This window comes from Centruroides sculpturatus, unplaced genomic scaffold, assembly GCF_000671375.1.
Source record: "Centruroides sculpturatus isolate CEXI.00-Female unplaced genomic scaffold, Cexi_2.0 scaffold192, whole genome shotgun sequence".
Classification (NCBI taxonomy): domain Eukaryota; kingdom Metazoa; phylum Arthropoda; class Arachnida; order Scorpiones; family Buthidae; genus Centruroides; species Centruroides sculpturatus.
The window spans coordinates 651,664-663,690 of record NW_019384565.1 but is presented as its reverse complement, the minus strand read 5'-3'; the positions used below and the strand labels follow the sequence as shown (position 1 = coordinate 663,690).

The 12,027-nt window shown below is 30.6% G+C and overlaps 1 protein-coding gene across 1 annotated transcript in view; it reads right to left on the bottom strand.

The window, feature by feature from the left end:
• Positions 1–12,027, bottom strand: part of LOC111624033 (glutamate synthase 2 [NADH], chloroplastic-like) — an 87,941-nt gene that overhangs the window by 6,318 nt on the left and 69,596 nt on the right. Inside the window, exons 36-41 of the mRNA XM_023366799.1 lie at positions 9,486–9,576; positions 9,228–9,314; positions 6,136–6,321; positions 5,957–6,046; positions 3,285–3,444; positions 1,603–1,769 (exon numbers count right to left, since the gene is read on the bottom strand). Coding sequence (XP_023222567.1) covers positions 1,603–1,769; positions 3,285–3,444; positions 5,957–6,046; positions 6,136–6,321; positions 9,228–9,314; positions 9,486–9,576 — 781 coding nt within the window. The remainder of the gene's footprint in view (positions 1–1,602; positions 1,770–3,284; positions 3,445–5,956; positions 6,047–6,135; positions 6,322–9,227; positions 9,315–9,485; positions 9,577–12,027) is intronic.

Here is a 12,027-nt window from a genome sequence, read left to right as displayed (position 1 = left end):
CAAACATATGCAATTATTTTATCAGAAAAATCATGTCACAGAAAAGCAAAGTAACTTCTTTTTTTGATGCATTTATTCAGACATCAGAAAATGGGTTGGGTTCTGGTTAAATCATAGCCTGGCCAAGTCGTCACTGATGATGCAGACTGCTGATAAATTGTGTGCAAGTTATACATCAGTGGGGTCAATAATTTAACTGCCATCAGTCAGCCTGTGTTCACACACCTTTAGACAATAAGACAACTGTCGCTAAGAATAGGTCACAATTATTTTAGTAGGGCAGGGATGGGCAGCCTGCATTGCACAAAATATTACAAAACAATATAATGTTATATAAAATACTGACATCTAGTCATCTGTAATTGTACTAAATACCAAGAGCCTGCTTCATATAAATATTCAATGTATGTCACCCTTAAAGATGCAAAAATAAACCAACCCAAGGACTATAGTAATTTAACCTGACTTCACTGGACACTTCATATAGAACTGTAAAGTTTTACGAACGCTTTGTATCATTGCATTTAATTTTTTGGTTTTTTTGCAAATCATATAATATTAATCTACTGTAGTTTATCTGAATTACAGAAAAAGGCATGCTAAATATTTGAAATTTTCAGAAATCGATATTTAAAATTCAAAATTCCACATTAATAATAAATGTTACTAACTTAGAAGTTTTAATTTCCGAAATTGAAATTAAAAATGATTGAACTAGAAAATTATTAATATTTTAAAAACAATTCGGACTTAGAACTGGACAATAATAAATACAAAAACCATATATGAGGTTTGCATAATAAAAGCTCGTTATAAGCTCGATGACAGACATATTTGATATATTACATTCACATCAATTCCAGTATACCTATGTTAATTTATGAATAAATATTTGTAATTTACCCACATTTTTTTTCTTTTATGTGTGTGCGGCCCATTCCTGCAGTAAGGGATTTGCAAGTTTCGGGGTGTCACCTACTGGGGAAATTGTAAGCCAGTTTGCAATGTGCTATGGGATTGAAACTGGTACTTGCAAATCTAGCTTTATAGTTGTACTATGGAAAATTCTTTTCCACCTATGCATCCCTAGATCCACCCCTGAAGACCATGTCTTAAATACAAAAAAATTACAGATAACACTATTTATAAGACACAACATTTACAGACAATACTTGTAAGAAATAACACTGTATTCTATAACTATTATTGTCACTGAAAATACAAAAACATAATATGTATCTTATACATTCTCCACAGATAAAACTTACTCATTGAAAAAAAGTATGTCAGTAGTCACTTTTTTCACAAGCATCTTAGCAAACACCATATTAATGTTTCTAAAATTTTGTGTAATGTATGTGCTACTGTGAAGCCCTAAACAGATTTCACATAATCAGGAAATTCTTAAACACAGATACATATATGAACAGTATGTAAATATAATAGTTTGTTTTGTAGTTACACCTAGACTCTGGTCTAGGCATAACTACATAGCATAGCATCAGGCACCAGTATGTAAACTGAGTAGGATATTCTCTGCCAACACCATAGTAATAAAATTGATGTGTGCAATTATTCTAAGCATTGTTGAAATAAACATACCTGACGTAAAGATGTAGCCATACAATCAACACCAGTATCTCCTCCTCCAATTACAATGACATCTTTACCTTTTGCATGGAGTAATAAATCTTCATCTTCCAGATATTGTTGTTTCTGTGACATTTCTAAATAACTCATTGCAAAGTGAATACCTTCTAAATGACGACCTAATAATAATTGATCTTATTTAACTATATTATTTAATTTTCAATGTATTCATAAAAGAAATGAATGTTAACTAAATATTTGTTATATATTTTGTCTACTAGGACTTAGCCTATTAATAGGACATATTACACTTATGTTTTGGCTTTTAGCAATTGAGGAAACAAACAATCTTTATTGATCACCTTGTATTATACATGTATACACTTTCAGACCTTCATGTTCCTCCTCAGCAGATTTACAAAAACACGGTTACTAAAATAAATTTATAAAAATTATATTATTTTTATAAATTTATTTTAGCACTATGTTTTTGTAAATCTGCTGAGGAGGAACATGAAGGTTCGAAACACAAAGAAAGTGTGTACAGTATACGTATAGTACAAGGTGATCAATAAAGATTGTTTCCATGAATATGATTTTTTCCTCAATTGCTAAAGCCAAAACTCAAGTGTAATACATCCTATTAATAGGCTAAGTATTAGTAGACAAAATATATAACAAATAGAGACATATAAATTAACTTAACTAAAATAGTTCTATATACAAAATAAAATTTTCTTTACAGATTATATCAAATATGATCATTCTACATATTTTTAGTTAAATATCATTTTTTTAATTTCATTCATTCATTAATTGCAGTTTTTGAATAAATTTTAATTCTTCAGTCCTATTATTTCATGTCTTTCATAATAGTATATAATTATATTATGTTGAATGAAATATTTAACAGGGAATAATAAAAATTTTATTTCTGTTTTTTCATTCTAAAATTCAAAATTTCAGTCTAGTAATCAGGTTGTATTTTAATTACGTATTCTGAACCAATTATGGTGTGTAGATGACAAAAACAAACAAAAACGAATGTTTTCATCATCTACACACCACAATTGGTTCAGATACATGATTAACTATATCCCCATGTGGTGAATGATTGTTTAGGTTGTACTTTTTGTTACTAATTAATAGTTAAAATCTATTCTCATAAGAGATATCACCAACACAATGAAGAAACTTGATTATTTGTTTTCTGAATGTTAGCTCATTTCCTTCCTTGTCTCTAAAAAAAAGAGTTGCATGAAACATAGCAGATAATCTCTTCAAAGCTATTTCAAAATTTGAAGAGATCAGATACTTTCCCCATAATTATATTAATGAATAAATGAGGAATACATAACTACTAATTTGATTTTATACATAAAAATGTTTAGTAGACTATCAATTTATATCTGTTCTACCTTTGATTTAAACTGTGTTCTCAACTTGTGTTGAGAACACAGTTTTTGTGTTCTCAACAAAATGATAGACAATGGAAAAATTTTTCCATTGTCTATCATTTTAGAGAAGTTAGACATTAATTTTTGAGCTGATAAAAAAAATCCTGTTATCTTTTTAATAAAAATTTGAGACCTGAATTTCTACTGCAACAAAATACATTAAAAATCTGATGTATTTAGTATTGATTTCAACAAAAATGGATGAATTATTTCTTACTCATTAAGTAACTGCATTACCTGGTATAGGTAAATCACGTGGCCATGTAGATCCAATTGTAAGAAGTATTGCATCTTTTTCATATAATAAATTAGATATTTTAATGTCTTTTCCCACATCAACTTCTGTATGAAATATTACACCTTCATTAGCCATTAAATCAATTCTTCTTTGTACAACCTGAAATTTAAGAATTATCATAATTCTTTATTAATGATTGAGATAATTTTAGAATATTATGAACAGACAATTAATTTTCTATATCTACTAAAGAGAATAAAGTAAGTAAATTAACAACACTTCAATATTATAATGAAAAATTTTCAGCATTATTCAAGCTAACAATCAAAAAAAAAATTAAAACCTTAGACATAAGATTATAATGTGTTATGTATCATTAAGGTTTGAAAATGGTTACAATAAACAATGATGAGCATGTTTCTCTTAGGTGTCAGGGAAACTTTTCTTAAGTTTTTTGATGTGGTATTAGATAAAATAATTGGCTAGTATGCTAACATTTTATTTTTAATGCAGTTATTCATTCACCAAGAAATTTTAGGAAGTATTGGTAGCCGGTTTCACTCAGTAGTTCTATACCACACATGTATAACTTAGATTAGTCCATTTTTATGTAATTCGGTGCTTTTAAAATATCCAACAAAGCAGCAAATTTTACTTAGTAGATTTATAAATTATAATTTTGCCATGGATGGGTAGTATTAATAAGAGTATTAAATCAATGATCAGTACACACAGGTGTATCTTCACAACTCTATTGTACTAATGAAGTATTTTGCAAAAAGAAATAAAAGGTTCTTATTTACTCTTCTGCTTAAAGATAAATGTAAACTATATAGAAATTATAACACCGTAATTGATAAATTACCTAACTTCACTGCCTGTAACCAGTGTTCTTCTCCAATACGAAGGACTTTGCAAACGTTTTCGAACCTAATGTGGTTCTTCTTCAGGCGCTACGGAATTCTCTATATGAATTCGAATTTCCAGTTTAGAATTAACCTTTATTTTGGAAAATCTTTCTGGAATGTTGTCACGTGTTACCGATGGCGTCATTGTAGACTTGCGCATTATCCGTATGTTGTTACTTTAGAGATTTATTGAGGAAGGCTTCCCATGCTGTTGATATCTTCATTTCTTGTTTGAAGTTAATGCAGTGCTTATTCCTGAGGGTGTTAAGGCAAATGTATAAGGCCTCTAGCCATCTGAGGTGTTGTGTGCTGAACGTGGTGTGAATAATTCTGGCTAGAGGGAATAGCGGCTCTATTTCTGGGTCGGATGAGTATACCGCTAAGGCGGTGTTGTTTCTATGATGTAGGATGTCCGCTTTGTGTTCCTTGATTCTAGTTATTAAGTTGCGTTTAGTGGACCCGATGTAAATTACTTCGCTGTTGTCTCTATGATCTGTGATGGGCACAGAGTATACTCCCGGAAGTCTGTTGCTGTCTAGAGAGTCTTTTCCATTTCTAAGCCAGTCGAATATTGTGGCGCACCTCCTAAATGCCAAGCGGACATTCTTTTTCTTGGCTATCTGGTTGTATATGGCCTTAAGTGCCGGGTTGTACGTGATTGGTATGTACTTAACCAGGGAATCATTGGAATGAGAGGTGTTGTTGGATTGTTTGAATACATTGTAACATTGTTACATTTGAGTACATAAATGTAAAATCAATTCTTATAGTTTTGGTAATTTTAATCCATATCTTCATTCTAATCTTAATTCACTCAATATTTGCTTAACAGATACTAAATATCTAACAACATTCCATGTTCACTTTATTTATGTATGGAGCAATAATTGACCCCAGTAACGTAACTTCTACTTTTGTGGAAGTGTGACCAGGTGTGACCTTGTTAATCTGTTAATGACATTTGGAAAATAATTGGTGACAGCTACTATATACATTATTCTATTAAATTCTTGTTTCATATGTAGTCCAGGAAGAATGAGTGATGGTTCTGTTAATCAGAGAATGAAAAGCAGCTAATTTATATGCCAGTGTATATGAGAAACTACAACTCTATGCTTATAAAAAAACATTTTGATGCAATTTGATGATAACTATCCAGATATAACAAACATAAACCAAATTAGCTAGTCCACTGTTAAACTTGATACCAGGAAAGTTGTTGATATCTTTTAAAAGTCATTCATCTATTGCTTATCCTTTCATATAAAAGTAGCTTGGAGATATGTGGTCGATTTAATTTTTATATTATCCCTATTTTTTACCCATTTAACTAATATTTCAGCTGGGTTTCCTGAAATTGAGGAGCCCATTGAAACACTTCATTTGTCTATAAAAACAGGTGAATTATCTCTTAGCAATAATATAGGGCTATAACTTGAACTATAATAAAAAGTCAGTTTTTGCATAATTTTTTGCTGTACTATTGAAAATGGTTATCCAAATTACAGCAGGTGACTTTGATCAAATAAATTATACAAAATATCATTAAAGCAAATTTAAATACTACTATTGGGTAATTCTTTAAACATTATTATTATAGTATTTTTCCAAAAATAATGATAAAAACAAAATTTAAAAGTATTTATTCTTCAGTTAATTATTTTAACTTAATAACAACATTATTTCATGAACTGATTATTTATTTTTGTGTGTAATTAAAAATAAAATAATGATGCTTTTCATAATTTCATATATGTTTTTACCTTTTTGCTTAACTTCATTGATGGGATTCCATATCGTAATAAACCACCTATTTTATCATTTCGTTCATAAACAGTTACTGTATGCCCAGCCTGATTTACATGAAAAAATCATTTTTAAATAATAATAAATTAATAATAAATATATATATATATAATTAATTTAAAAAATACTGATTTACCTTATTCAACTGAGCAGCTGCAGCTAATCCTGCAGGTCCACTTCCAACAACTGCTATTTTTTTACCTGTCCGGAATTTCGGTGTATTTGGTTTCATCCATCCCTGTTCAAAGGCATGATCAATAATCGCACATTCTATGTTCTTAATTGTGACAGCAGGCTCATTAATACCCAAACAACATGCAGCCTATCAAAAATAAAACATATAAATAAACATATTTTTTCTTTCAGAAATTAAATAATGTATTATATGCATGAAAATATAAATAAACTAAAAATCAGATATAATCAAATTTTAATATTGTTAATTAAATCTTTTTTGTCAAATACTAAAATTGTTCTATTTATTTGGAATGATAATTATTATGACACTATAAACTAGACTGTCAAGGAATACTTCATATTTCCTATTCTTTTCAAATTCAAAAAATTTCATCTAGGAAATTTCATAGTTTATTTAAGTAAGATGGTGGGGGACCCACATCTAGCATCAACCTTCTAGAAAACGGACTAGAAGATGAGATGATGGAAAGAAAGAACAGGAGATTCTTTTCTAGCCTCAAGACAGATTAAAGGTGCATTTTGGTATAGTCTCCAGAATAAAGGCAAGGGAAAAAATTCTCACTATGTTCTTTTTCACTATTAGAATTGGATTATTTTGTTTAAACTGTTTCAAAAATCTTCAGCATTCCAGATAACTTTATTAACCTTTGCTGTATAAAAATGTACTCCTAGAAGCTATAACCGGTGTGTCGTAAAAAAAACAAAAGAAAAAAGTTCACCACAAATGTTTTTGAACCGCTGAGAGTTCTTCTTCAGGTGTAAAACAGAATTTCTGATGGATCAGAGCAAATGGTTTAGAAAATTTGAGAAACATTCAAAAGGTGTTATATGAGGCACATGTGTGTTCATATGGTTGACATAATATGACACTTAAAGTTCGGAGTCCATCAACACCTGCCAGGCCAGCGACAGAACCAACTCATCTTTAAAATTGATGCAGTTGTCATTGAGGGTCGATTTATAGATGTGAATGGCCTCTAGCCACTTAAGGTGTTCTGTGTGTGACGTAGTGCAGATGAGCTTTGCCTGGTAAAAGGCCGCCACAATGTCCAGATCAACAGCATATGTGCAGAGGGCTGTGGTATTTCTCTTATTATGTATGTCCACTATATGCTCTTGTACTCTGACCTCCAAGGAGTGTTTGGTGGATCCAATGTAAACGAGGTCCTTATCAAATCTGTTGTCCTTAATGGGAATACTTTACATGCCAGGGAGTCTGTTCTGGTTGGGGAGTCTTTTCCATTGCATAGGATGTCAAAGATGGTAGGACATCTCCTGTATGCAATCTGAATACATTGTTTCTTGGTGATCTCGGTACAAAGCATTTTTAGGTACAGATTGAATGTGATAGGGACCCATTGTACCACGTGGGGCAGTTGTCAGCCAGCAGGTCAGTCATGACAGTGCATTGCGAGTGTGCACGGTGATAGCGTTCAATCAATTTATGCATAAGCCTCAGGAACCTGTGGGATGATGCAACATGGTGAATATGTAAAAGCTCAGTGGCAAGTGCTTGTGTGGTAGATGAATGAGAAAACACCCTCTTAATTAAAGCATTGTATGCTGCGATCTTATAGGGAAAAGCGTCACATGAGCCCACAGGAATGTATGTGGAGGTAGAACCTAGTTTGCGGTATACAGATGTGTGGACACCCATCTCATCCACTCTGATATTTATGTCCAAGAAGTGGACCTCTTTTCATCTGACTTGTTCAAATTCTATGGTTAAGCCATAAGGGTTGTCATTAAGTGTCGACAAAGACTGTCATATCCGGAACAGTCCTCCAGAGAACCAAAATATCGTCTATGTATTGCATGTAAAAAAGGATGTCAGGGAGGATTTGTGGAAGGACTTTGTTCTTCATCTGTCTAATAACCATTTCGCAAAGGTCCCCTGAAATCAGGCTCCCCATGGGGACTCCCCTTCCCTGCGTATAGAGTGAGCCATTAAACTGGAAAAGGAAACTGTAGCAAATCAAGTGGGATATCTCCAGTACGTGTTGGTGTTATCATCAACTATATGGAAAAGGAGATCCCTGAGTGCAATATACAGCTTTACTGTATATTGCATAATCCAAGCAGATAAACAAATCAATATTGGAGTAGAGTCCTGTACAATGCAAGGATATATTTCATGTTATTGAGACAATTTTATGCAAGTTTAAACCTAGAAGTTGAAGAAAATGTATATCTCTGGAAGACAGAATTTTGTATGAGTACTATTTGTAGTTTTTTCATTATGTTAAAGGAAGAAGTTCACTGTATACTACTTGTTATAACTTATATTGATAAAATAACATTAAGTTTAAAATTTTGCTTAAATGCTACTTGAAATTTAAAAGCTTAAAACAAGAAAAATTGGACTTATAAGACATTACACATGAGCAATGTTATGCAATTTCATCATGCGATCATTTTTATAAAGTAAAACAACTTTTTTAATACCACTTTCAGAAATAATGAGTTGTTAAAAACATAACTAATTGAAATCCAAAATTAATTTGGTATTAAAATATATTTTGAAATGCTAAATGTAAAAATTTAATTTTACATTTTAAAATTACAACTTATTATTTATTATTCATTTTAAACTATTAATTATTCCTTAAACTTTTTATAACAAAATTTTAATTATTTATTATCTAAGAAAAGAGATAACTTAGGAAATATTAATGTGATATTTTAATATTTTGTATCCTAAAAATTATAACTTTTACTTTTATTCTATTGTTTATTTTGTTTCTGAAAAAGTTCCTTAAAATATTCATGTGGACAAGAAGCAATAAACTCACATGGTATTAATGGTATATATTTAGCCAATGCATTAATCTAGTAGTAGTAATGATATTTCATTGAAATTTCTTAATCAAAATTTAAATTGTTATTTCAAATAAATTTTCTTTCCAAAAACAATATGTTTTATGAACAATTGAGACATTTACAACAATTTGTTACTTGCAACATTAGAAATTCAAAGCTTTCTGATTATCACAATGATAAAATCATACAATATTAGAATTGCATACTTACTTCACAAGGGGCTGGACACACTCTTCCTGTAAATTCTGGAAAATTGTTTGTTTGTAATAACTGCAATAAAGCTTCATGCCAATCATCCTGATAAAAGATATTTTATTGTTTCATTCACATTTCTAAATTTATAATTAAAAATAATCTTATATAATACCACATATAATTATTATACTGTAAGATTATTATAGTGAAAAGATAATATTCTATTATGTTTTATATTTTGAAATGATTACAAATCCTTAAACATTGACTTACTTGAAATACTAGATCATTCCATTTTGGAATAATATTTCCAAGAGGACATCCATATGATGATTGACAAAATGGAACACCACACTCCATACACCTTGATAAATTAATTATTACAGTACTTATTTCTTTTAAAAAACTATTTATCGTTAAATCAATTTATCTAAAATTAAAGTTGCCATTAAAAACTAATTTGTATTAATTAATTATATCATTAAATTACAAAATAATTTTCAGAGAATAAAAAATATAAATAGTAAAGCCTCAATAATTGCACATTCAGAAAACAATAATTTGCAAAAACAAAAATTTTAAAGGTAAGAAAAAGGAGAACAAAAGCATAAGTTTCCAATCCAATACATCTTATTCTACTGCAATTTTTACTCTTTACTTAAGTAATCAAAAATCAACTTTTATTTCACCACAGTATCAGATTCCTTATGTGTAAACACTTTTATATCTGCAACTGTATCCTGAAAATATTATTTGTACTGTAAACATGTAAGTCTAGTAATGTTTTTAACATATAGTCAGGCATCCAACAAGAGGCTCTATCATCAGCTTGCATTACTGTCACCACCATGGGCATCTGCAGAAAATTTTCCAGGAAAGAAAACCTTGGAATCATCAAAAAATGTTTTTTTAGAGTTTCTTTTTACAAGTAGATTATAAAATAAGTATTGCATCAATGCAAAAAGAAAGAGTCCCATGGTCAAAATCATAGCATTACATAACTCAATCACTTTTTAAATTATAATTTTGAGATTTTTTTTATTTGATCTCGGGAAAACAAGTGCCCTGTTTGCCCCCTCCCATCATCATCACTGTCAGATGTGTTTTCAGCTTAATGCAAAGATTTGTATTTGCTTTAAAATAATTGAATATTTCAACTGATGAGCGTTACAGAAAGAAAAAACAAAAAATGAGCAATAATAATTAGGTAATATGCTATGGCTGTTGGCCATATTATTGTATTTAATAATTCTATAAATGTAGATTAGGTTTAAGGTTTTCTTTGTTTCTATCCCGTTCCTGTTGACCAAGAAAAAAAAACTTAATTTCTTAAATACTTTACTGTCTGGCGGGGAGTGATGTCAAAAACAACGTTGTAAAATGAAAAGAGGAGGAGAAAAACAAAGTAATAAAAAGAAAACGAGAAGGGATCGGGGCTCTCGACAGAGAAGGTTGAGGGGATCAAGCTCTGAATTGGAACAGAGAAGAAAAGTGAAACTCGACGAGGGAGGTTGAGGAGAAGAAGCTATCCAGTCTGTTAAAGAAGGTTAAGAACTTCCTGCTCGACACCAACAATATTGAAGAAAGTGGATTATCGAGGAGGAGAACGGGAGAGATCCATTAAAGAAGGAGAAGAAAGAACCAAGAAAAGCCTCCACGATAAGAGTAGATGATCAGAGACGACAGTAACCCGCCCAGTATCACAGAGCATCCAGAGTAAAAACCCAGGTATTTCCATCTTCCTCTTATTCTATCCTTATATTCTCCCTCTCTTTCCTTCTTATAGTTTGTAAGTAGATTAAGTATAGATATAGGGACTTACATAAAATAATTTGATTTTTTTTTATATCTCGGATTTTGTATCCTCACTGCCTACATGTTGGGATCCAATGTACAAAGAACCTGATAACATATAGCGAATTAAAGAATAGTTTGTAAATTAACAAGTGTTTGTTAATCATTGATTTATTTAAAAAATATACAATGGCACATTGCATTGTGATAACCGTCAGTGAATTGAAGCATTATTATATTCGTTTTTTCACGAATAAAACAAAGGTTTTGTCCTGCAAGTCTAGTGTGGATTTCAGTAAGTTTGCAATGCAACTAAATAACAGAAGAAGTTAAATAGTAAAACAGCATGGTTCCAAGATAAGAATTTATTACTTCCAGAACTCAAAATAGATCTATTTTAAACTTAGGCTTAACCCTTAACTGGTTTCTTGGGGGCCGCGCGGCCCCCACGCGTCATATTTTTACGATTTTCTAAAAATCTAAATATCGTGCGCAGCTGCCATTTCATGTAATCTCATTATGTCGCGACTCTTAGCAAGTGCCAAATGTTGGGCCGCGCAGTTCCCACGATACCAGTTATGTTGGTTTTTTTGTGGAAATGTGTTTTTATGTTTTTTTTTTTTATTTTTAAAATTATTTTGCAAAGATATCTCAATCTTGCATAAAAAAATCAAAATGACTACCAAAGAATCATTTGAACTGCTAATAGATGATAATATTATACAAATTGCTAGATCAAGCTGAAATCTCCTGAAAAGAGTATTTTGTCATTTTGTGCTGGAAAAAAAAGATGGTAAATATGCTACTAAGTGCAACAGTTGTTTGAAATTTATTTGCAAAGTGCATAGTACTACAAAAATACTGTGTGATAACTCTCAAGACTGAACTACGTAATTGCATTAAAATGTTCCTGAGTCTTAAAAATAGAAGTGATTATATTACCTGTGGTTTTTTAACAAATGATAGTTAGAGGCTATAAGAGATACTTTTTTATAAGATTAGTTTCTTAAGAATAAGAAAA